This window comes from Trachemys scripta, chromosome 5 (genome assembly GCF_013100865.1).
Source record: "Trachemys scripta elegans isolate TJP31775 chromosome 5, CAS_Tse_1.0, whole genome shotgun sequence".
Classification (NCBI taxonomy): domain Eukaryota; kingdom Metazoa; phylum Chordata; order Testudines; family Emydidae; genus Trachemys; species Trachemys scripta.
The window spans coordinates 119,725,848-119,753,278 of NC_048302.1; the positions used below are offsets into that span (position 1 = coordinate 119,725,848).

Below are 27,431 nucleotides of genomic sequence, written 5' to 3' on the forward strand. Positions count from 1 at the left end.
CAGGTTTGTGTCATCTTTGGTCATGAAGGACAACAACTGTATGTACAAGCAGGCCATGTCACTCATCTGACACAGTTATTCAAAACCATCAAGTTGTGTCTACAGAGCAACTTTTTTCACAGTACAACTGTGTCCCCAACTTGTGCACATCCACATCTACCATGTTTGTTTAAATGGGGTCTGTAATACTGCATTGTGGGGAAATCTGGGTAGCCCTCTTATACTGCTGCAGCAGGGGATAGAGTGTCCAGAAGGCATGCACATTAGTACTATAGGGAGTAATATATTTGGGAGGTCCTATCACCCAGATTGGTGGGAGAAAGTAAGACGAGCCAACATAGTCAAATAGCTACAGTTACAGGAAGACTATAAGCCTAGGCTGATGGCAAAAGCAAAACATGGTTAACTGCCATATGGACATCCAGCACATTTATAGCTACCTATGTAATTAACTGGTTACATACCCTTTGAAATTAGAATAATTTGGACCACACACAGTCCTTGGAGTTTAACAACTGGGTAAGCACAGCTTAAATTGTTTTTGACTGAACCAGATTCTAACACTATTTGGCCAACTAGTGAGAACGAAACCAAATCATTTAGAAGTGAGTTCAAAACACATTTTAACTTAGGTCTCTTAGCTAGAGCACATCTTTTAACACCTCTACACTTGCTGGCCAAACTGTTTAACTCCTGTTCAGCCATAGCAGAGTGTAAAGCTGTGGTAAGGCCTGTATAAATCAAGACAACATCCACCTCAGAAAACCGAAACCTTTTCTTACCATTTTTGTCCTGACCACGCTACAGTGAAACTTAGCTAGTGCTTTCATGCAACCTGTCACATGGTTTTCCTAATCAGTTGGAACAAGAACTGTTATGAACCTATTATACCACATGCCACAGATAACTTAGGACTGCATCTACATTTGCAAATTTTATGGACAAAATTCACTACTGGTGCAGCTCTACTAGTAGTAGCAATAGTAGAAACTGTAGTTACCAATGTATCATGAAATCTTGCTTTGCGTGGCCTTTTCTACACAAACTATTTAGAGAAATTTTCCACTATTGCACTGGCACTGGAGCGAATATAAAACAGCCACCAGTATTCTCACTGCAAGGGATTGGTTCTTCAGTCCCCCAGACTGTAGGAGGCAGATGTTTTGATTGGCTGGGTTGACCCTCCGGATAATTCCTCCCACTAAAGATCCCCTCCAGAATTTTCTCTGTTCCAAAGGTAAAGTAGCCTAGGAGTCAGGTCCTCTGTAGACTGTCCATAACCTGATTAATCGTTTCTTCTTTTTCCTTTTTATTCTAGGGTCTCTTTCCTTCAGCTCTCCACTCTTTTAGTTTGGAGTTACTAGCTTTTTAAAGGTCATTTAAATTTACTCTACAAGGTTCTGGGCATTTGTGGCTTTTTTCCAAGCTCCTCCTCTCAAATTAGCTCCTGCCAATGGATGAAAAAGCAAAAAAGAAGGGAAAGGGCGGGATCAGTACCCTGTGCTCAGCACCCTTAGCCAAGTATATTAAAAGGGAAAGTGTTCATTTTTGCACCCTCAACCTTGGTGATACCATGATTAGAAAGCAGGCCACCAGCCCATCCCAACAGGATAGCATGGTGGCAGCTGTGGACAGACGAGTGGTCCAGAAAGACAAAACATTGACAAAAGTGCCCTGGCCACCAGGGGCTCACTCCATGGCCACTGATGCAGACTGGCTGCATCACCAGATGTCCCATTCCAGGAGGACAGACCATGGAGGATCCAGGAGCTCCAGCCAACAGAACTGGCTCAGGGTAACTCTTTGGGGCTCCAGTCACCCCTCCAGCAGACAAAGCACCATGACAAGGGGCAGCGCATATAGCCAGGGACCTGCCACAGGCCGTGCGGCACCCCCTCTGACCCTCAGGGGTCCCGAGAACCAACAGTGTCACAGAGAAACTAGTATTCCACCACTGCCCCTTCCTCCCTTTACAGTGGGGTTGATGTGGCCATTTTGGAGCCAGGCAGCTATTTTAGAACAGGCTCTTGGCAGAGCCTCAGCAGCAGCCATCTTAGGGCCCTCATCCCACAGAAGAAATGGGCACAGAAGGAGACAAACATACAGGCCACTCTTCATCCATTTCCCCATCCTTCTCCCTGGTGTCCAGGTGGTGGAAAAAAGGGACCAGAAAGCAGATAATAAAGAATCTGAGGTGAAAGAAATCCAAGATGATCACCAGGAACTCTTTTTCCCTGGACAGTTTTATAAGTCTATTCTGAGAAAAGCAATTGCCTTATTGGTTATCTTCCTTGATAGTCAGCCAAAAAGGAGGATGAGGAGGATGTCAAAGAGTCAAAATACCCATAAATAATTTCCAGTGAACTCTACAACTGACACTTGCATTCTCATCCTGGCCTTACACCTTAAGGCTGTAAAAGCGGAATGGGAAAACCTGGCTAAGTCAAAGAGTCTGACAAAAAGAGCAAAAATCTATAACTTCCACCAGTCAAAAAGTGTTCTTGGTGGTTTTACCTAAAATGGACGCAGTCTTGTCAACTCTCATCAAGGACACTGTCCTCCCCACCGAAGGGGGCTTCCTACTGACAGAAGGTGGAATCAGTTGTCTGCAGAGACTATGAAGTGGCCTCAGCACCACTTAATGCCTCAGCAACAGCCACCTATTTTTGCCAAAGCAGTACTTGCTTATATTGAATCCTCTCAGACATTCCCCAAAAAGTGAAAAGATCCAAAGGATTGGGCTCCTCAAAGAAAATCTCTAATATATGCTCTGCTTTCAGATGCTTTCAGGTTCTCCGCTTGATCAATGGTGTCCAATGCAGTGGCAAGACGGTGTATTTGGCCCCTGACATGGAAGGCAGCTATTTCCACAGAACAGGTTTCGGTTTTCATGTCCTCGGGGGAAAACTTTGTCAGGGAACCAATAGAAAGACCTGCTCCAAATCACAGGACAAACCAAAAAAATCTGTCTCCTCCTCCTCTCATCATATTGAGCTCCCCTAACAAACTCAGAAGAGTTTTTAACCCATCTTTTCACTCTAGGCAGCCCATTCAAGGTTATGGACCTTCATACAGATATGGTTGGAGACACAACAGATTATCTAAGAATAGTTGGGGGAAAGCCAGCTCCAATAAATTTTGACACACCTTCTCCATGAATGCTCTTAAGAATAATCAATGGCTCCACAACCTTCCCCTGTGAGGCCATCTATCTCTTTTTGTTCTCACCTGGTTTGCCTCCACCACAGACAAATGTGGGAGACATATCATTTCCAGGGTTATGCCGTAGAACTTAGAAGGACCTTCTGCCCTAGAATTCTTCTCTCTCAATAATCAGGAAGCTCTTCTAGATTTAAAGACTCAACAAGTCAATTCACTCTCACAAGTCCAAAAGGAGACCGCTTAATCCACCCTGGCACCCATCACACTGGGGAATTTCCTAACCTCCATGGACTTGATGTGCACATATCTCCTCACCCCCATCTTTCCAACCCACAGACAGTACCTCCAATTTGCATTGTACACTCTGCACATGCCATACAATGCCCTTCTTTTTGGGATGCCACCATCCCTACAGTATTCAGAAGGGTCCTGCTGGTAATAGTGGCATCCCTACATTTTGATGTTATCCTGTAAGAGTCCCTTCCCTACAGAAGTCAGTCAGGGATGCTCAATTGACAGTACATACCTTTCAACAGCATGGGTTTATAATCAATCCAAAGAAAAGCCAGATCATCCCTACACAGACCATAGAACACCTGGGGGTTTTACTGAACACCACACTCTGGGCTTTCCTCTCCAGAGACAGGCAGGCATGGATTATGGAGCAAACATACAAGATCCTTCACAGCCCACAGTCCTGCATGAAGGACTTACTACTACATAGTACTATATTCGTTTTCGTGCTATACCTACCCTCATGGGCAAATTTTCATTTCAATTGTTTACACTACTACATATTGAGCTCCCCTACTCTCTGTAAGACTTCCTTCCACAGTAAATGGTCCCTCAGATGGTGGTTACATCCGAAGAGGGACACCATAATGATGGATGCTAGTTTGAGGGGATGGGAGTTCACAGAACCCAACACATAGTACAAGGTCAGGGACAGAATCTCATTATACCATTAATCATTTGGAACTGCGAGTGATTTGTCTAGCCCTTCAGGCACTCCTTCCCACTTCAAACTCCAGACACATACTTGTATTCACAGACAATACCACTGCCATGACATACATGAATGGACAAGGGGGCACACAGTCACGCTTGTTACAAATGAAAACCATAACCTTTTTCAGTTAGGCTGAGAGAAACGTTGTCAGTTCGAACCATGCATATCAAAAGGAAACTGAATTCCATGGAAGATACCTCAACCACAGAAGAGCAGCCCAAGGGGTGTGATGTCTCCTCCAGAGGGAGGTCAACCACATAGTCCAGACTTCTGGGAAACTAATATGGGATTTCTTTGCATCCAGCTCCAACATCAATACAAATAACTTCTATAGCAGGAGCAGAGATCTTTGGGCCAGGAGAATTGACATCTTCTCCCACATGTGGCCAAAGGCTCTTCTATTTGCATTCCCTCCTTTTCCCATGATAACACGCACGATCCAACAGTTGCAACAACAGCAAGCTACAATGATTTTGACCCTGGCCCAGACAACCTTGTTTTTCAGACCTGTCTGCAGCCCTACCACTACCACTACAATTCACTCTGGATTTACTATCACAGAGCAATCTGTTCCATGGCAACCCAGCATCTCAGAATCTGACTGCCTGATTACTGAGCAGTCACATTAAAAAACAGTGCAGAGGCACCACTATTGTCTTCAACAGCAGCAGCAATATTGTCCTCAGTGCCCATTTGGTCAGCCTTTTCCTCCTCCAAGGCACCAAACTACCCCAGAAAGAGAGAGATATCAGAAATCAGTTGGGCTTGGGGTTCGGCCAGTCCACATGACTTCCCCTGGCACCCTTCAAGCATGCATTTTGACTCCTTGGTCTAGAGCACTGTTCCAGTCATTGCTCCTCCCTTCTCATCTCTCCCCACTGGGGACAAGCTGGTGCACTTTCACAATGCTTGGGGCTCGATCACCACTGACAGCTGGTTCCTAAGCACCATCAGATTGGGTTATGCTAAGTTCCTCTCCACACCTGATTCCCCTCCCTCTTCAGGAGCCCCCTGGATACTGTTCCTTGAGCAGGTCCATTTTCTGCTGGCTTTGGGAGCAGTGGAGGAGGTTCCACCAGAACACCGGGGTCATGGCTTCTACTCCTGATACCCAAAGGCAAGGGAGGGGTAATACCCATCCTTGACCTTCACAGCAAATATATCAGGTACATGAAGTTCCCAATGGTCACTGTATCGACTATTCTTCCTGCATTGCCTCAGAATGACTGGTTTGCTGCTCTGGACCTTCAGGACAACTACTTTCATGTCATGATTTTGCTGAGCCACAGAAAGTTCTTTTGATTCGTTATGGCAGAACACCACTTTGAGTACACAGTGCTTCCATTCGGCCTCTCTTCAGCCCCCAAGTTTTTACTGAATGCACGGTCGTTGTTGTTATGGCATATCTCAGGAAGAAGGGAATTCACATTTGGACAACTGGTTACTGAGAGACAAATCCAGAGACAAAGTTCTTAATCATGTTAGCACCACACTATGCTTTCTCAACCATCTGGGTCTCAATCCTGAACACCAGAAAGTCAACCTTAGCCTACACTCAAAAATTGAGTTTATTGGGGCCCTGTTAGAGGCCATGACATCTAGAACATTTTTGCCCACCAACCATTGTCAGAGAATTCACCATCTTTGCCTTAGTCTGCAGTGTTAGCCTTCCATGACAGTTTGGATGTATCTGAGGCCTTGGACCACATGTCTGCTTTCATGCAGGTGATCCAGTTTGCAAGGTTGCATCTTTGCCCCCTTCAAATGTGGCTCAGGACAGTATACCTTCCTACTTTTCATCCCCTAGACTAACTGGTTCATCTTCCTTCACTGGGCCTGGACTCCTTGCCATTGTGGATGCGTCCAGAGAATGTTTGCCAAGGCATTCCCTTTGTCCTGCCCTTGCCAACCAAGTCACTTATTACCGATGCCTCCCTGATGGATTGTGGGGTGCACCTGGGGTCACAAAGTACAGGGACTGTGATTGGAGCAGGAGGCCTCAGATACATCCAAACTGTGCTGGAGCTTTGGACCATCTACAATGCGTGTCAAGCTTTTTGGTACTATGGCCTGGTCTACACTATGACTTTAATTCGGATTTAGCAGCATTAAATCGAATTAACCCTGCACCAGTCCACACAACGAAGCCATTTATTTTGAAATAAAGGGCTCTTAAAATCTATTTTTGTACTCCACCCCGATGAGCGGAGTAGTGCCAAAATCGATATTGTCATTTCGAATTAGGGTTAGTGTGGCCGCAATTCGATGGTATTAGCCTCCGGGAGCTATCCCACAGTGCACCATTGTGACCGCTTTGGACAGCAATCTGAACTCGGATGCACTGGCCAGGTAGACAGGAAACCCCCCCCCCCGCGAACATTAGAATTTTATTTCCTGTTTGCCCAGCGTGGAGAGCACAGGTGACCACAGAGAGCTCATCAGCACACGTAACCATGCAGGCCGATAATCTAAAAAGAGCACCAGCATGGACCGTACGGGAGGTACTGGATCTGATCGCTATATGGGGAGAGGATTCAGTGCTAGCAGAACTTTGTTCGAAAAGACGAAATGCCAAAACTTTTGAAAAAAATCTCCAAGGGCATGATGGAGAGAGGCCACAATAGGGACTCAGATCAGTGCCGCGTGAAAGTCAAGGAGCTCAGACAAGCCTATCAAAAAACAAAGGAGGCAAACGGTCACTCCGGGTCAGAGCCGCGGACATGCCGCTTCTACGCCGAGCTGCATGCAGTTCTAGGGGGGGCTGCCACCACTACACCACCTCTGACCGTGGATTCCGAGGCGGGGATAATCTCGTCAGCTACACCTGAGGATTCTGCGGACGGGGAAGAGGAGGAGGAGGAGGACAACGATGAGCTTGCGGAGAGCACCCAGCACTCCGTTCTCCCCAACAGCCAGGATCTTTTTCTCAGCCTGACTGAAGTACCCTCCCAACCCTCCCAAGCCAGTATCCAAGACCATGACCCCATGGAAGGGACCTCAGGTGAGTTTACCTTTTAAAATATAAAACTTGTTTTAAAAGCAAGCGTTTTTTAATGATTACTTTGCCCTGAGGACTTGGGATGCATTCACGGCCAGTACAGCTACTGGAAAAGTCTGTTAATGTGTCTGGGGATGGAGCGGAAACCCTCCAGGGACATCTCCATGAAACTCTCCTGGAGGTACTCCAAAAGCCTTGCCACAAGGTTTCTGGGCAATGCAGCCTTATTCCATCCTCCATGGTAGGACACTTGACCACGCCATGCTTGCAGCAAGTGATCTGGTATCATTGCATGACAAAGCCTGGCAGCGTGTGGTCCCGGTGTTTGCTGGCATTCAAGCAACATCCGTTCTTTATCTCGCTTTGTAATCCTCAGGAGAGTGATATCGCTCATGGTAACCTGGTTGAAATACGGGAATTTAATTAAGGGGACAGAGATGGCCGTTCCTACTGGGCTGTTTGCCTGTGGCTGAAAAGAAATCCTTCCCTGCAGTTAGCCAAGCGCGGGGGGGGGGGGGGGGGAATTGGCCCAGAGCTTTTCGCGTTTGGCTAGCAGGGATACCTGATACCAGCCACGCGGTGGGGGGAGGGGTAAAGCAATCATCCCAGAGAATTCATGGTGGGGTGGGGGGGTGTTAGTTTGGTTCCTGCAGGGATCTCCCCTGATACCAGCCACGCAGTGGGGGGAGAGATAAAGCGATCATCCAGAGAATTGGATTGCGGGGGGTTAGTTTGTTTTCTGCTGCTGAAAGTTAACAGGAAAACCGCAGCACTCAACGGGCTTTGCTTGGTATGTGGGAAAGGAGGGTGCAGAAGCCGAAAGACAATGGCTTACCATGGCCGCATGCAAGCCGAATTCTGTTGCCCGGACCTGCGTCTGTGATCTCTAGCAGCAAAGCCACAGGCGCTCAATATTAAGAGGCAAAATGCGACCTTGCACAGAAATCACATGTGCTATGTAATGTGAATAGTTTTGGTCACCGTGAAAGAGTATAAGCATTGTTCTGCAAAATATATCTTTTTAAAAAATTCTCTCCTTTTTTCCCTCCCTCCAGCAGCTGCAAATTTTTCAAGCCTCCCTCCTCCGTCCCGAAGGCTATCTCAGATTAGGCGTCGGAAAAAGAAGACGCAAGACGAGATGTTCGCAGAAATCATGGAATCCACCCGCATTGAAAGAGCTCATCTGAATGAGTGGAAGGACACGGTTTCAAAGTATAGGAAAGAAGCCAGTGAACGTGAGGACAGGAGGGACCAATGTGAGGACAGAAAGGACCAACGTGAGGAGAGGAGAGACGCTCGAGATGAGAGGTGGCAGCAGGAAGATCAGAGGAGGCAGGATGCAACGCTGGGGCTGCTGCATGAGCAAACAGACATGCTCCGGCGTCTGGTGGAGCTTCAGGAACGGCAGCAGGATAACAGAGTGCTGCTACAGCCCCTGTATAACCCTCCTCCCCCTCACCATGTTCCATAGCCTCCTCACCCAGACGTGTAAAAACACGGGGTGGGGAGGCTCTGTACACCCTCCCATTCTACCCCAGTGGACAGCCCAAGCAAAAGGCTGTCATTTTTTTAACCTTTTTTTAGTGGCCTTTTCCTTCCCACCGATCCTCCTCCCAAGCCCCACCCGGGTTCTCTCCCTCTTTTTATAATCAATTAATAAAGAATAAATGATTTTTAAATGATAGTGACTTTATTTCCTTTGAAAGCAAGCTGGGGGGAAGGGGGAGGGTGGGTTCCTTACAGAGAATGAGTCAATAAAGGGGGCAGGTTTTCATGAAGGAGAAAAACAGAAATTTCACACTGTAGCCTGGCCAGTCATGAAACTGGTTTTCAAAGCTTCTCTGATGCACAGCGCTTCCTGGTATGCTCTTCTAATCGCCCTGGTGTCTGGCCACGCGTAATCAGCAGCCAGGCGATTTGCCTCAGCCTCCCACCCCGCCATAAAGGTCTCCCCCTTACTTTCACAGAGATTGTGGCACACACAGCAAGCAGAAATAACAATGGGGATATTGGTTTGGCTGAGGTCTGAGCGAGTCAGTAATGATTGCCAGCGACCTTTTAAACGGCCAAATGCACATCCTACCACCATTCTGCACTTGCTTAGCCTGTAGTTGAACAGCTCCTGACTCCTGTCCAGGCTGCCTGTGTATGGCTTCATGAGCCATGGCATTAAGGGGTAGGCTGGATCCCCAAGAATAACTACTGGCATTTTAAGATCCCCAACGGTTATTTTCTGGTCCGGGAAGTAAGTCCCTTGCTGCAGCCATTTAAACAGAGTAGTGTTCCTGAAGACGTGAGCGTCATGAACCCTTCCCGGCCAGCCCACGTTGATGTTGGTGAAACGTCCCTTGTGATCCACAAGTGCTTGCAGCACCATTGAAAGGTACCCCTTGTGGTTTATGTACTGGGTACCCTGGTGCACCAGTGCCAAGATAGGGATATGGGTTCCATCTATCGCCCCACAACAGTTAGGGAATCCTATTGCAGCAAAGCCATCCACTATGACCTGCACATTTCCCAGAGACACTACCTTTCGTAGCAGTGATTGCTTTGGCTACTTGCATCACAGCAGCCCCCACAGTTGATTTGCCCACTCCAAATTGATTCCCGACTGACCGGTAGCTGTCTGGCGTTGCAAACTTCTACAGGGCTATTGCCACTCACTTCTCAACTGTGAGGGCTGCTCTCATCTTGGTATTCTGGCGTTTCAGGGCAGGGGACAGCAAGTCACAAAGTTCCATGAAAGTGCCCTTACGCATGCAAAAGTTTCGCAGCCACTGGGAATCATCCCACACCTGCAACACTATGCGGTCCCACCAGCCTGTGCTTGTTTCCCGGGCCCAGAATCGGTGTTCCACGGATAGAACCTGCCCTATTTACAACATGATCTCCAAAGCACCGGGGCCCGCAGTTTGAGAGAATTCTGTGTCCATGTCCATGTCCATATCACGCTTGTCGCTGCGCTGCCGTCGCCACCTCCTTGCCTCGTTTTTCTGGTCCTGGCTCAGCATAAACTGCACGAGAACGCGCGAGGTGTTTACAATGTTCATGACTGCTGTCTTGAGCTGAGCAGGCTCCATGCTTGCCGTAGTATGGAGTCTGCAGTGTTCACCCAGGAAAAAAGGCGCAAAATGGTTGTCTGCCTTTGCTTTCATGGAGGGAGGGGTGAGGCTGTACCCAGAACCACCTGCGACAATGTTTTTTGCCCCATCAGGCACTGGGATCTCAACCCAGAATTCCAATGGGCGGGGGAGACTGTGGGAACTATGGGATAGCTATGGGATAGCTACCCACAGTGCAACGCTCCGGAAATCGACGCTAGCCCTGGTGCATGGACGCACACCGCCGAATTAATGTGCTTAGTGTGGCCGCATACATTTGACTTTATACAATCGGTTTCCAAAATTCGAATTATATAAATTCGGATTAATCTCGTACTGTTGACATACCCTGTGTCACAGATTCAAGTGGTTCATATACTTACTGACAATACCACCACGATGTAATATGTGAACAAACAAACAAAGGGGAGCACACTCTGGGTTGCTATGCCTAGAGGCGATCATGCTGTGGCAGTTCTGCATCAAGGAGAATATTGCTCTGATAAGTATCAGAGAGGTAGCCGTGTTAGTCTGGATCCGTAAAAAGCAACAGAGTCCTGTGGCACCTTTAAGACTAACAGATGTATTGGAGCACAAGCTTTCGTGGGTGAATGCCCACTTCATCGGAAGCATTGCTCTGATAGCCATTCACTTGCCTGGGGTTCAGAATTATCTCGCAGACCATCTCAATAGGTATTTTTCCCTGAGTCACAAATGGTCCCTGAAGACAAATTACCTTTGGGTCATCTTCACTGCTTGGGGCATCCCAATGATCAACCTGTTTGCTACAAGGGACAACAGGAAACGTCATCTGTTCTGTTCTTAAGAGGGCCCCAAGTACAAGCTCCCTGTCTGATGCTTTCCACCTCATCTGGCAGTTGGCTGTCCTATATGCCTTTCCCCCAATCCTGATCATACCTCAGGTCATCCTCAAGCTCAAGGCAGATCAGGCCATGCTCGTTCTCATCGCCCCAGCATGGCCAAGACAGTGCTGGTTGTCCGACCTTTTCGCACTCTATTCAGCCTCCCATACGGCTTCCTCCCCATCCCAACTTACTCACTCAGAACCAAACACACACCTTGCATCCTGCACTCAGCTCCCTGAATCTCACAGTGTGTCTGCTGTATGGCTGAATGAGAAGGAAGAGCAGTGTTTGGCAGCTGTCCAACAGGTCCTCCTTAACAGTAGAAAAGCATCCACTAGGATGGCCTATCCAGCTAAATGGAAATGATTTTCTGTGTGGTCATTAAGCCAACCGAAGCCAACCAATACTGGCCTCTATCTAGGACATTTTGGAGTACCTGCTTGTGTTTAGTTCATTAAAAGTGCATCTGGCAGCGATACTGGCATTTCATCCCCCCATTCAGGGGGAAAAAAAAAATCAGTCTTCTCCAATGCCATGGTAACAAGATTCTTAAAAGGGCTCCTTTGTCTACATCCACCCAGTCTGAGAGCCAGTTACTCTATGGGAACCTTAACGCAGTCCTAGCACCCTTATTGGGATCTCTGCTCGTGCCCCTGGTGGCTTGTCCCTTTCTGTTTTGTGTCAGAAAACTGCATTCCTGGAAGCGATAACCTCTGCGAGGAGAGTGTGAGAGCTGCAGGCTCTTATAGCAGAGTCTCCTTATACACAATTTTCCAAAGACAAGGTGACTATGATCCACTCACAATTTTTGTCTTAAGTGGTCTCTCAGTTTCATTTGAACCACATGGTATATTTACCTGTGTTCTCTTCTAAGCCGCACTCATCTCTGGAGGAGCAGCATCTCCATACCTTAGATGTCCAGTGATGGACATCTTTTATCTGGACAGGACTAGACCATTTTATGCTTTACCTCATTTGTTTGTGTCATGTGCAGATCGCATAAAGGGTCATGTGGTCTCTTTGCAGATGATCTCCAAATGGATAACATCCTGCATCAAAAATGCATATGAAATAGCCTCGGCTATGCTCCCTCAGCAGATGTGAGTTCATTCTACGAGGGCGCAAGGAACATCCATAGCATGCCTTAGTGACATTTCCATATTTTTGACATTTGCAGGGCTGCTGTGTGGTCATTGATACATACATTCAAAAACGATTACGCCATAACCACATCTTCCATGGGCCCGCAGTCCTTATTTAGGTAGACTACGAGCGCTATTTCCGGGCGAGGGATACTTCTTGTGAGTCACCTAAGCGGAATACATGTCTGCATCTACTTGAAGAAGAAACAACCGTTACTTACTGTAACGTGTTCTTTGAATCCAATATGTATTCCACGACCCACCCTCCATCCCCTCTGCATCGGAGTCTTGTGTCCGGGCGTTTGGTGAGAAGGAACTGAGGGAGGGGCATGGCGGCACTACATCACATAGCCAAAGGAGGAGTTATGGCCACAAGATGCAAGTGCCGCCCCTCTGTGGGTACTGCTAAGCAAATTTATCCTGCTCCAATGTGCTGGGCAAGCACATACCTAAGTGGAATATATGTTGGCATCATATCTCAAAGAACCATAGTTTCAATAAGTAACCATTTCTTTCATGACTCCCTTTCACACAGCTGCATCTTTTACATTATGCTTTTATAACCCACCCAGAAATACTTCTAATACAAAATGAGGGTCATTCTATGCCCAGATACAAAAGGCTGTAATACCTATCACAAGTATCACTTTTAGCTGCTGGCAGTCCAAGGTGCAAACATCCTGCAGTTTTTCCTCAAGCGAGATGGATGAATACCTTAAACATTTTTTTTAAAATACCTTGTTTGTGTTAGCAAATATTCTAGTGATTGCATTTACAGGTAGATGTGTTTGCAGACACAATGAATTTTATATTAAAGAATATTTGCAGAAATCAAATTTTGAGTTTGCAAAAGAAACATGATTCCAGGAGTTATGCTGATCCAGTCAAGAATATCAGACATCAAATACTTACAATGAACTGCTAATTGTACAAGAATGATTTGTGAATTGATATATGGCTACAGACCAAGAGCTATTCACAGACATTACTCTGTAAATACTTGCAAACAGGAAATACATTTAAAATCATCAGCTGCTTGGGGACAGCTAAACTCATTGAAAGAAGTAGTCTCAGCTCTACTCCCTCAGCTCTCAAACTACTCAAACGTAGGCCTGAAAGCCCATTAATCCAGACTAGTTTGTGTGGTTTTGATTCTAGTTCAACAGTTTCATGATTGCGTGATTGATCTGTAATTTTACAGTTATCCATAAAATCTTTGTATTGCACAGACTCACGATAAGGATCTCTACAATGAACTTAATATTTTCTTCTGACAGACAGAAGACTGCAATCAGTTCTTATTTCCACCACATTTTTAGGATGAAAACTGAGAGCAGTGAAGTCTGAAATGTGAGTCGTGTCTACAACACTGCTTTAGGCTGAAATCATGCTGTCCAGGGGATTCAAATGTTAACAACGGAAAAGCATGTTTGCATTCCTCATATTATTTAATTATATTTAAAAGTGGCTGCAATGCACTTTAAAAGATGTTTGTTGGAAAACTGAAGCATAACTGATAATTTCATCAAGTCTGAACAAATACTTGATTTGCATTTTTAAAGCATGCACGTGCTCTCTCTCTCACACACACACATTTTAATAATAGTTGACCCTATTGAAATTTCATACTCATATTGAAGGTAATAGCAATGGCTAGAGCAAGGCAAAATGAAGCTAAGAAACATGTAATAATTCCTACATTGTTATACATATGCACTGCAGTACTAGTCTGGGCCACTCCTACTTTGGTAGAAATGCTATGCCTCTCATAAGCAGAGGGACCCATGTTAAATGTTGACAATATTGCGTGGCATTTTGTGGTGCTTACGTACCCCATAGACAAAAATGAAACCCTTAGTCTAGCTGTTTAGGTAAAGACCAGCAAACTCATCTCACTTATGACTTAAGAAAAGCAATGGCAAGAGTGATTAATGTAAACATTCTAGAGTTTTCCAATTACATAATAGAACTAGTCTAATGTATGAAATATGAGAAAGGAAAATAAAAAATTCCACCTCAACTTATAAGAAAGTAAGCTTGATGAGCTCTCTGAATGTTCATCTTCAAAACATTCTTCCCTTCCTTCATACGTAAACTGGTTATATGGCAAGTACAGAGGTGTAGACTTAGCTGATGGAGACTGCGAGGCCTCAGTCTGTGATGTAGAAGGGCCTGGTTGCTGACTTTCATGCATTTTCACATCACTGTGGTCTGTTACTTTAGACAGGATTCTATCAATGGTTTTGTAATAAGGCCAGTCAGGTGCGACGGTTTCACTATCAGTCATGCATTTTAATTTCCTGTAAAGGCATACAAGAGAAAGGTCTGATAACACAGAAACAAGCATTTCATACAGATCTTAAACCTCTATCTCAAAAATCTGTTTCAGTCACAAAAGATAACACCGATCATTTTACAGGCAAACTAAAAATCCTTAATAAGAATAAATTTAGATAGCAGTTTTTGGCCTTTGATATCAAGTGAGATCATCAGTTTATTTTCATGATTTTGTCCAGTGGTGAAAAGGTGCACATTACCCCAAGTTGAGTTCAGTATCAGTACTAAAAAATAACAGCTTCTACTAGTGAAGAGAATCCATTTAAATAATTGATAATGAATACACTTGTTATAACAGTGCTGGTTGCTCCCTCTTACAAAATGACAAATCTGATCAGGGTTTAAAACAGCATATTTTAATAAGAGCTAGTGCAGTGGTCACCAACCAGTCAATTGCGATCAACTGGTTGATCCTGGAGCCTCTGCCAGTCGATCACGATCTCTGGACGCTAAAAGTCCGGCGGTGGGGCTAAGGCAGCCTCCCTGCCTGCCCTGGCCCCGCGCCGCTCCCAGAAGCGGCCAGCATGCCCCTGAGGCCCCGGGAGAAGGAGGGCCAGGGGTCTCCACACGCTGGTCTTGCCTACCAGCAGCACCCCCGCAGCTCCCATTGGCTGGGAACAGGGAAATTATGACACCCTATGTTAAGGCCTAAACTCACCATAATCCATTAAAATCATTTATATAAATAAAAATATCAGTGAGCCTGCCTCAAATTTTAATGAATTAAAGGGTCCTGATTTTTTAATTATATACAGAATCAGGGCAGAAACATCTTTAATTCCTTTGGTCAAAATCAAGCTTTAAAATATGTCTCAATGTCATGTCTGCATTACTAAGTATCTGTATTGTTCTCAGTCTTTATGATGGACCTAATGTTGGTATTTACATTTTCCAAATTATGTACTTTTAGTTTCTGTTGTGCAGACAAACTTTTGCTTTAATTATTTTTAGTTTCAGTTAAGATAGAAATCGGAGAGAGAATATTTCCTTCATTTGGATTAGTCATTTAAAGTCGAGAAACTGATTGGAAGTTGAAAAAGCACAAATGCTTGTTTCCTCTTCCAATGTATTAATAAAAGCCAGGTGAAAGAAAAGAAGATCTACTAATTCTAAAAATATGAAAGATGTGAGGCCAGATTTTCAATATTTTCAGATTTAGGCACCTAAACATGCAGATAAAGATGCAGCTGTCTAAAGGGTTTTTCAAAAATGCCTATGTTGATTATTTCTTTAATTCCCATTGATTTCAATGGGAATCAGGCACCTACCCTACTTATGCACTTTTGGAAACCCCACTAAGCACCTATCTACATCTTTAGGCATCTAAATACCTTTGAAAATCTGGCCCATGGTGACCAGAACCAATCTGTCTAATCACTAAATACACTTAATACTTCCTTTGTTTAATAAATCAGTTGATTTTACATAGAAGCATAGAATCATAGGACTGGAAGGGACCTCAGGAGGTCTTCTAGTCCAGACCCCTGAACTCAATGCTGGACTAAATGTTATCTAGACCATCTCTGACAGATATTTGTCTAACTTGTTCTTAAAAATCTCCAATGATGGAGATTCCACAACCTCTGTAGGCAATTTATTCCAGTGCTTAACCACCCTGACAGGAAGTTTTTCCTAATGTCAGAGGTTAAAGAACAATTTTTCTCACTTCTCCCTGTAAACCTTTTATATACATGAAAAATGTTGTGTCCCCCGTCAGTCTTCTCTTCTCCAGATAAACAAACCCATTTTTTTCAATCTTCCCTCATAGATCATGTTTTCTAAACCTTTAATCATTTTTGTGGCTTTTCTCTGGACTTTCTCCAATTTGTCCACATCTTTCCTGAAGTGTGACGCCCAGAACTGGACACAATATTCCAGTTGAGGCCTAATCAGCATGAAGTAGAGCGGAAGAATTACTCCTTGAGTCTTGCTTACAACATTCCTGCTAATAAATCCCAGAATGATATTTGCTCCCCCCCCCTTTTTTTTTGGCAACAGTGTTACAGTCTTGACTCATATGTAGCTTGTGATCCACTATGACCCGCAGATCCCTTTCCGCAGTACTCCTCCCTAGGCAGTCATTTCCCATTTTGTATATGGGCAACTGATTGTTCCTTTTTGCATTTGTCCTTATTGAATTTCATCCTGTTTACTTCAGACCAACCTGAAAAACATGTTTCCAGCACATTTAAAGTTGGTTAATTTAACCAATAAAAACAATTAAAAAAAAATTTTAAATGCTGTTTTTGTATATTTTTAATTGACTTCCAGGCTGGTTCTGCCAAACAGAAAGAGATTTCCACCTTCTGGAAACAGGAAAGTATTGGGCTTGGATAGCTGTACAGTCCTTTTCTTGGGGAATACCACAACACACTTTTTCCTGCGTCCATCTGCTGGTAGGAAGATATAACACCCACCTCTTCAGCTGCCATTAGGACTGTTAGAGGAAAATAAACTTGAACATGATAACAATGGTGACAAATAGAGATGGGAGTGTGGAAAATTTGAAGTTCTTCCTTTCCAATGGTCCAACATGTGGCTAGCAGACTAGGATGAAGTGACAACTACTGGTGGGAAGGAAGTTAAGAACAGCAAATTAGTTTGTTTGGGTTTTTAAATAGTTAGTGTTCTTCTCTGAACTTTCAAGGTCTGATGAGCTTTTCCAGCTACAGGTGAGCTGCATATTATAGCAATGAATAGCAAAGCTTGCACAACACTATCTGTATTCTTATTCTCTCTATGCATTCAAAATATTAATGTCATACATGCTTTGCAAACTGCTGCTGTAATTTCACAATCAGATCAGACCATTGACACAATGTTATCTTTGACACATGGCTTCTTTGTTACACAATATCTAGCTATAGGACACACAGTAAATTATCAACTTAATACCAAATACTTTTTTGTTTAGTTGTTAAAATTCTTTGCAATAAAAGTATTTTTCTTCTATTGCCACACATTGCTAGGTACACACTGTACACCTATTTACTTCACAAGGGTTTCCCCATGCAAGTTACAACTGTGCAGTGCTATGTATTGGCAAGGCCTAATGTGCTCAGATTTCATTGTTTTAATGCAGAACATCTCAAACTGTATTATCAATAAACTCACAATCTTAGGGTAAATACTAAATAAAGACTGTAATGATAATTAAAATGTGGGTTTTCGGTGGGAGCTGCTGTTTATTGAACTTCGAAGTCTAAATTAGGAACACTGGGCTCTTTCTGACTGAGTAGAGACGTTTAAGGGCAGGACTATTCTGTTCTGAATCAGATTCTTTGACAACTACCGCTTTCAGATGTCATCAGCCTCTTTGTCTCTTCAACAGTACTCAAATTACTCCCCCTGTATCACAGTCATCCATTATTATGATTTTGAGCTAAATCTCACATCCTTACTCCCGCAAAATTCCCATTAAAGGGAGCAGGAGTTTTGCTTGAGTAAATGTGTCAGGATTTTATTCTTTATGCTTAAGTTCAGCTGTGCACCATGGCCCTCCCTTTATGTAGTACTATCACACTTTTGAAGAAATATCCACAGATTTGTCCAGCCACTGCTAGAGGATGCTATTATTCAGAACTAAATAGGTGTCCGAACACTCCTCTCACTCTAAATGCAGTGTGTGGATTTCTGCTTATTTCAGCAACAGACTGGGAATACTGATCCCCACTGCAAACTGGGCCGGAGCACTCTGCTGACTTAAAAGGGGCAGCAGTGAAGCTGATGGAATCTGGACTCTGGGGTGGAGCAAGACAAAGGGATGATACCGAGGGGAGAGGAAAAGATAGGGAGGGGGAGTCCAGAACCACGGAAAAGAAGTGGGAACATGGCATATAGAAGCAAACAAAGGCCGCATTGGGTAAAACAATAGCATTTTATTCCAACTCTGTCTCTACAACAGCACTCAAATTACTCCCCCGTATCACAGTTGTCCATTATTATGATTTTGCCAGAAGCTGGGAATGGGCGACAGGGGATGGATCACTTGATGATTTCCTGTTCTGTTCATTCCCTCTGGGGCACCTGGCATTGGCCACTGTTGGAAGACAGGATACTGAGCTAGATGGACCATTGGTCTGACTCAGTATAGTTGTTCTTATGTTCTAACTCTGCCCCACAAAAGCTCTCTCATAAAATGATCAACAGTAAAATAGCTAAGAATGTTAGTATTAAATGGTCATCGCCGGTTTCAGAGTTCACGCCTCTCATTTTAGAATCTTTTGCTGAGATTGGAAGTGGAGTCTGAGTAGAAAAGAGGGACAGCTGAGGCCTCTAACCTCTATCAGACCACATTTATCCCTAATGTAGCTCAGTTGAAATCAACAGCAGGGATGAATTAAGCTCACTGCTACTATCTCCCAACTTAGTGAGTCAACATAGGATCAAGTCATTGGAGGGTTTTCTTTGCAACTAAATGCAAGATTCTTTTTAATTAAATATTAAATTCTTTAGAAATGGACAGGACCAGAGTAATGCTAGTATAGTGTGTTAGCCTGTACCTACTTAGTCTAACCCTAGAGGCAGTAGAGGGGTGATAGGACCCATGAATAAGGCTCAGATTTTTTCATGGATATTTTTAGTAAAAATCACGGACAGGTCACGGGCAATAAACAAAAATTAATGCAGCAGACAGAGCCAGAGCAGTCCAGAGCCAGGGGCAGCACAGACCAGCCATGCTGACAGGGAGCCAGGGCTGAGTTACAGTGGGGAGCTGGGGGCCCAGAGCTGGGTAGTGAATGCCCTCTGTGCCACAAGTAACACCAGAGCCGAGTGCGGTGAACAGCTGGGAAGAGTGAGGGGGGATCCTGGGCAGAGGGCCCAGTGCAAGGAGATATCGTCAAACAAGAGGTCTTGCAGGCTGGACTTGGAGGGGGTCCATGACCCCGTTGGGAGGGCCAATGTTGTGGAGAAGGGTTCCTGCCAGCTAGAGCCTGAGGGTGTGTGGCAACTGCCAGAGCAGGTGTCTGACCCACAGTGTCACCGCAGCACAGCCAGTGCTTGAGAAGGAGGTCTGGGACATGTGAAGAATAGGCTGTGAACTTCCCTCATATCCCAAAGACTGCTGTTTGTGGTTTCCCCGTGCCAGCAGGGCAGGATTACTTGATTCCTTTAACCTGTCTAATTTTTTCCTTATTTTTCTTACTGTCTTGCTCTTTAATAAATTGTATTTGGTTTGAACTTAATGTAGTGTGCAGTGGGCCAGGGTAGTGGCCGTTGTGGAGAGAGTACTCCGGACTGGGGACACTCTACCCCCTGTCCTAAGTGGCCATGACAAGATTGGGGGTTAAGCCTCCCAGGAATCATGGGACCACGTTATTAAGATTCCAAGGACTCTGCCGCATGGAAGAGCAGTCCTTCAAGGTCAGGCAGGCATCTGGGTAAAGGAAGCGGGAGTGAGGACTCAGGTCCTTTCACTATCCGATTCCACAGGGGTATTGCAGAAGCCAGGAAAGTTCCCCACAAGAGCGGGACCATTCCCCCACTTACACTTGTATAAACTAAATAGGCTCAGGAACTATTTAATAAGATACAGACTTTTTTAATCTCTAAGACACTAGTTTAAATCCAGACCAGATCAGAAGTCACTGAAAATGATCTCAAATGAGTTAGTGATCTCAGTCCCGTTGTTACCACCACAGCTGGCAATCTTGTTGGCCATGTTATTACAGCAAAATCAACAACTGAATGAGCACTGAGATCTAATTAACCACTTTCCAGGACCTTCTGTCATCTGGTTGAGGCACATTGGTGGAGCAAATTGTACTTATATTGCCTCTTTTGTGGATAACTAGGACTGTATTCACTATATCAATTAATCCAGCAATTTCATGAGTATTAAAATACCTTTAAAATAAAATTATGAAAACATTAAATTTTAGAGCAAGTTTTTAAAGACCATGACTACTTAGAACAAATACATACAATCTATAACTTGATTTTTTTTTACTCTTTCTCTGTTCAACACACTATTGCTGGGTTTTGGGGGTATTATTAATTTATTATTAATTATTATTATTATGGTATTTGTTTGATATTCCTACTAGCCTGGAGGAATGGAAACAAGCTTCATCTCCTGGGGTTTCTGAAAAAAGCTTTCAAAATAAATAATAAATAACACTGTTCATGCACAAATCAATGATGCAGGAGAGAAAAATGTAGGAAAGTACAATACTTAAATTGTGAGTCTGCAATGAATTATTGAAACTGAAGAGAAAGCTGGTAAAATATTCAAATTTAAACTTTCTGCAGTAATTTGGCTGCACTTATCTTTGGTCATTGCTGCAGCAAAGGTCAAAGATTCCAGTAATTTAATATCATGGAATATGGTGAAGAATTACACAAGGCACTACGTTTAATTGCTGTCATGTACACATGAAAATTAAAAAAATTAATCTATGATTCAGATCATGAGACTGATTCAAATTTACCAATGATTAACATTAATTGACTGCAATTCAAATTAAAATGTAACAATTGCATCCTGTTTCCTCAAATTTTTGGGGGAAGGAGAGAGGAGCTGGTTTCAAAAAAATAACGAATTTGCATTCACACGGCCTTTATTTTTAAAGCATCAAAAGGAATTAGAACTATCATATTGTTTAGTGTGCATATTCTATAATCCTTGTATTTTGTTTTACAAGTCATTACATATTATATCAGTAGTAAAATAATAATAATAGCTCTAAAGCTTGTCTCTTTCACCAATATAAGTTGGTCCAATAAAATATATTACCTCACACACCCTTCTCTCTCTAATACTGTATATTGGCACACATTAAGATCAATATATTAGTGATGATAGGAATGTATTTTCTTTTAGAAGGACTAATTGTAGGTTTGTGGGTGCTGAATGCCCAAGTAGCCAACACAGTAGAAAGAACTTCAGGACATATTCTAAGCGATTCTAAACTGCAGGAGATGACTTAGTAATGTAAGCAGAACTTTTGATACTCACTCTATCAGAAACCTTAACTTTCAATCCCGGCACGCTTGACTAAGACCTTCACCTACCAAGATAGATAAATGGGAGTACACCGCTACCTTGATATAATGCGACCTGATATAACACAAATTCGGATATAACGCAGTAAAGCACTGCTCCGGGGAGTGAGGAGGGCGGGGCTACGCACTCCGGTGGATCAAAACAAGTTCGATATAACGTGGTTTCACCTATAACGCGGTAAGATTTTTTGGCTCCCGAGGACAGCGTTATATCGAAGTAGAGGTGTACGTGCAGTTTACTGCACAGAGCCTTTCACACATAACATTAAAAACCAGTGTCCTATCAGCCCTAACTAGATACTTAAGTTTCCACTGCACTTTTTCTTATAGTAGGATTTTGCCCAGCTGCATCTGCACTACATTTTTAATGTAGGTTAGGCCCTTGGTTGCCGTGGTGAATGAAGTGATTCCTTTATGTATTGCAGACAGGCAAACATTTATTTTAGGCAAGGTGCTTATTACCATGAAGTCACTGGGACTATTTGTAATAGTGCATAAACTACCTACCAGATCAGACCATCTATTCCAATCTCCTATTTCTGACAGTGGCGAATACTAAATGCTTCACAGGAAGATGCAAGAAACCTCTTAGTGGACAATTGTGGAATAGACTGCTCGTAGGGAAAGTTTCTTCCTAGCCCCAGACAATTCATGGTGCACGAGGATTTATATACTTCATATGTTTTTAAAATTATATCTAATTTAAATGACCAGTGTTCTCGTTATCCTTACAAAATGTCTAATCTTTTAAAAAATACTACTTAGCTCTTGGTCTCAATGATATCTAGTTGCAATGAGTTCCACCTGCCAATTATGTGTTTTGTAAAAAGTATCTTCTTTAATTGTTTTTAAATTTCATTGAATAACTTTGTTATTATAGGGAAAGGGGGAAAAGGAGCACCTGGTTTACGTTCTCTATATCATTTGTTACTTTGTATGCCTCTGTCATGTTGCCTTTTATTGATTTGTCCTCTCTTTAAAGTAAAAAGTCCCAAACTTTTCAGTATTTCCCCATCTGGAATTTTTTTCAAGGGGAGGGCTTACCATTGATTTATATAACAATATTATTATATTGTAGCATTATTTTTAAAACCTACTCCTTATGCATTCTAGCATTTTGTCTGCTTTTTAGACCGCTGCTGCATAGTGAACAAAGACTTCCATTGAGAACCATGAGTACTACATTCAGTAGCAACATTTGCAGGATCAGCCATAAAGTGCTATGGAATCCTTCAGGTTAAAAGGCATTATGATAAATATGTAAGAGGATTCTTAAGTACAAATTTACCTATTTCCATTTTAGATCCCTGAAGCAGCAAGTCACCATTACCCACTCCATGAGATGTCCCAGCACGCAGTGCACCAGCGACATCACATTCACCATTAAATATGCCTGTATCATAGAACCAGCAGAGGTGCTCAGGTAAGTGGCTGCCTTTTTACATTGTAGGGTTGTTTTGGTTTGTTTTTTTGGGGAGGGAGGAATATTTTTCTTTCTGAACTCGTAATATGTGGATAAACATCAGTATTTTCTGGATCCATGCTCTAACTTGATTTCTTTTGATGGTGACATCACTGGCAAACTATTATTATGGTGATAAGCACCCTAGTAATACCACAGACAGATGATAGACAGATATTTCATGAAATAAAAGTCTGCAATTTGTGACTGGGATGGTGGAGGGAAATAATAATAATTTAGATGCTAAATGACCTGGTTATCCTGCTACTTTTGCTAAATACTTGTAGATCAATTTTAACAACTCCATATACTTGTTACAAAATACTATCTGAATACAGAGCATTTTTCATGCTTTCCGTGCCCTCCATTTCAGTTCACACCACAGTGCACTGAAACATGATGCATGACGTGATCTCCAAGTATCCTCCAGACCCCATAACATTAATTGAAACTCAGGTGTCCAAAAGCAAAGCAGACAGCAGAGTGGTAGCCAGTAGGTCTATTTCCCATCTCCACATATTAAGGAGAAATAATTAGAAAACACAACAAATTGGGAGTAATCTCTTTTGCTTGTCTGTTTACTTTACATTACATTGTCTTCAAATAATATTAGGAAACTTAAGTCTCCATTATACAACAACAACAAAAATCTGACATTTATAAGTGTATTTCTGTACATGCCAGTAACATGCCAACACAGGGAAGTCTTCAAGCTCCCCAAAGTTGGCATCTTAATGAGCACTGCAGCTCGGTGCATTTTGATACACCTCACAACATGGCAGCATGCATTGAAAGTGCTTCTGGAAGTTAATGAAAACGTACAGGAATGAAAAAGTAAATTTTCCTCCATAGTTTATATGTTTTACTCCCTCCCCTCCCAATGCTGCTTAACAGAAAATATTAACTAGAAAAAAACTGAGACTGTGTGATTGATAATAACAGAAAGAAAATTCAGAACAAAGGCTTACAAAAACAACCACTGCACATAGCCATTACAGTACTCGAAATATCATGCAGTATTTTTGGACACCTGTAAAACCTAGGTACAATGGGATGTATTTGTTAGCAGAGTGGCTTCATGATTTAGTGAGCTAAGCAAAGGCCTGGTAGTCAAGAACTACTGAGTTCTAATTCTGGGTTTGAGGGTGACTTGCTTTGTAACTTTGGGGAAATAATGACCTCAGTTCCAGTCTCCCTATCTGTAAAATGGGGGTGGATAATACTTTCTTACCTGCCTCAGAGATGTGTTGCGAGGATTAAGTAGGTGTTTGTAAAGCACTTTGAAGATGTTAAGTGCTGAGTATAAAATACCAGCTTTGACATTACAGAAAACACCTTAAAGACAATATTAATGGATTTGACAAACTGAGAAAGGGAAAATTCAAAGTTAAAGGGGCTTATAGCATTCACCCTAGTTTTCTATTTGATGAGTGATGTCTGCATGAAATACAGCAAGTGTGCCCCCAAAGAAAAGCAAGCAATTTTAACATGATCTGCTGCTGTAATAATCTCTTTTATTATTAATACTAGCTTTTCGTGGAGATGAAGTAAAAGAATCACATATTTGATTTTCTTGCATCAGAAACACATAACTAAATGACCACTCAGGATTTCCAGTATGTGGCAGTTTATGTCTCTCAGCAATAAGATTTTTTTTAAAAGCAGATATATGCAAATATCTCTGCTAAATTATATTTTTTTCTAAACAACAAATGTGCGAATGTCTCAATCTTTCAAGCCAACTTTCCCTCATGACTGACATTGCCTCGTCTTTATCATGTTCTAGACACCTCTTCCCCCTTCCCCCACTCTCTTAGAGCAGTATTTACAGAGGACATTGATTCTCTCTCTGCAGATATAATAGTTGTTTCGCTAGAGCTGCTTATAGCAATGTGTGTCACTCAGTAATAAGACATCCAATTATTTTTGGCCCTGTGAAGTATTACCCTTCAACTTGCAATGCCAAAAATTGGGAACTTCATTCCTAAATAAATTATTTTGTATTTGAACTTTTACTTGTAACACTGATTCTAACTGGTCACTTCAAACTGCAGCAGTTTAACTGCCAGGAACTGCTGACAAGCTAACATTATCAGCCCCCTAAACAAGAAAATCTGTTTTAACACCAAATACATTTTCATTCCAATATTTCATAGCACCATTAGTTAACTATAAAGAAACAAAGTTGTAACAGAGTTTGAAAATAAATGAGAGGGAAAATAATAAAGATATAATAGTACTGGCAGGAGAGATTTTTAAAAGCGATATGAACAATCTTTAACCTTTTATCTATAGATTTCCTGTATGAGACTTTTTCTGAAAGGCAAATAACTCTGCGTCACCCCTGCTAAAAATCTCTCAAAATAAAAAGAATTAACTGAAGCTTACCTGTACTGGAATGTCATATTTGTAATTTTTATCTTTATTTCCTCTCCGTGGCGAATTTCTCCAGTCATTTCAAAGAGTTTGTTAGCCATTTTCTCATAAACTTTGGCATTCCTTTTAGTTTGTTTCAGTTCATCAAAAAATTCTTCCCAAACCAGCATTAAACCTCTCATTTCTGCATCAGTCCAGTTTCTGGCCCTTCTGTGTTTCTCAGTCTGAGAAGAAACAATGTAACTGGGAATTTCTGCTGCAGCCATTGCTGATTGACCTAAAAGGGTTTTAAAAGAGGACACTTAATATAGATTGAGTTTTTAGTTTAGGTTTTTGTAGTACAAGACATGCATATGTGGATAAAGAATTTGAATGACAACAGAACATATGAAACCTTTTTGCAACAGCTTGAAGCTTGAGTGCACAAAATGGGGCCTACATCTGACAGGCAGGAATTTAGTTAAAAGCTTTTAAACAGAGAAACGTCATTTTGATGTCACGTTTCCATAGCAACAGAGCAACTGCATAAGCTACAACAACAAAAACCTTTTAACTGAAAGCCAAAGAATCAGGACAAAGTTGACAGGCCATCAATATTAAAGCTTTTAAACACTTTAGGTTTAACAAAAAAAGATCTATGCAGCCTTTGAGAAGCTACTTTTAAGTTTCTACTTCTTTTTAGCTTTCTCTTACCTTTTAGGCAGACAATCTGCTAGCAGGGGGTCTTGGTTGCCTGAATGAGCTTTTAAGTTGTGCCTTGACAGACTCTCTAGGAGGTTGCAAGGACTGAGGCCATGTACATACACACACACACACACACACACTTTTACAAAGATTTTTTGTAAAAAGCTTCACACACCTTTATGAAAATATATCTGTGTATCTACAAAACAATAAATGCAGCCAGTCTCCTTAAAAAAGTGCCTGCATCATTTTTAGGAAAACACAAAAATAGCTTTTCAGTGTTTATTACTTACACACACACACACACACACACACACACACACACACACACGTTTATATATCTTTACAAAAAAATATAAAGCCACTTTTTTTCCTAAGATGCTTTCCTGCTGCTAAGCACATATTGTAGTCCTGTCAATATGAATTTGCCTTTTGTAAGTATCTATAACTGTATGTGTATTCTGTATTCCAAGTAATTTAGATGCTATTTATGCTATTTTATGCAGCCTGTGTGCTGCCTCAGGACTGTAGCAGAGGCATTTCACCCGCTTTATGGAGAACCTAAAAGGATTATTCATTGAGTTTAAAAAAAAAAAAAAAAGGCTGCAAGATGCTTAGAACTGTAAATAAATTGCTTTGTTGTGAAGTAAGCATTTTATGATAGTTTTCTATGTACAGAGCTAAATTCTGTTCACATATACCACTGAAACACCATTGATTTATCATATTAAATTGTATGACACACACTATGGGTCAAATTCTTTCCTTTCTTACACCCATGCAACCCCATAATGTCTATCATAAAAGAGTAAGATGCATGGAATCGATCAATTCTAGCAATATGACTAGCTAATGCACAAGGCATTAATTCTCTACATTCCAAATTAAACAGCATCTTGTATAAAAACACACACCATTGTTTGTTTTCAGTTTCAGCATATAACAGCAATAACGACCTCACTGCAGGGTATTTCCTGGGGATTAAGGACTGGCTGGGTGAGCCTCAGGCCATTAACCCCCGCCTGTCATTAATCTCCAGGAAATGTTCTGTACCTCAATCCTTAATGCTTAAGTATCCTATAAATTGTAAGTCTTTTCATAACCACATCCTTGATCTTAACAGTAGTTTAAAAACTACACAGATTGGTTTGCATCCTGAAAAGGGTGAGGGGAGCCCATAATGCCCGTAAAAGGCACATGAAATAAAACCTTTAACTCATCACTGCCTGGTCTCCATGTTATGTATTTTATTTTTCATTCCAAATTGCACCAACGAAGGAACTGTGGAA

At 42.4% G+C, this 27,431-nt stretch overlaps 1 protein-coding gene across 1 annotated transcript in view; it reads right to left on the minus strand.

The window, feature by feature from the left end:
- MSANTD1 (Myb/SANT DNA binding domain containing 1) overlaps positions 1–25,919 on the minus strand; it is a 31,780-nt gene extending 5,861 nt beyond the window's left edge. Inside the window, exons 1-3 of the mRNA XM_034772794.1 lie at positions 25,853–25,919; positions 25,471–25,735; positions 14,294–14,578 (exon numbers count right to left, since the gene is read on the minus strand). Of these exons, the coding sequence (XP_034628685.1) occupies positions 14,294–14,578; positions 25,471–25,724 (539 nt within the window). The 5' untranslated portion in view covers positions 25,725–25,735; positions 25,853–25,919. The remainder of the gene's footprint in view (positions 1–14,293; positions 14,579–25,470; positions 25,736–25,852) is intronic.
- Positions 25,920–27,431: the final 1,512 nt, after the last annotated feature.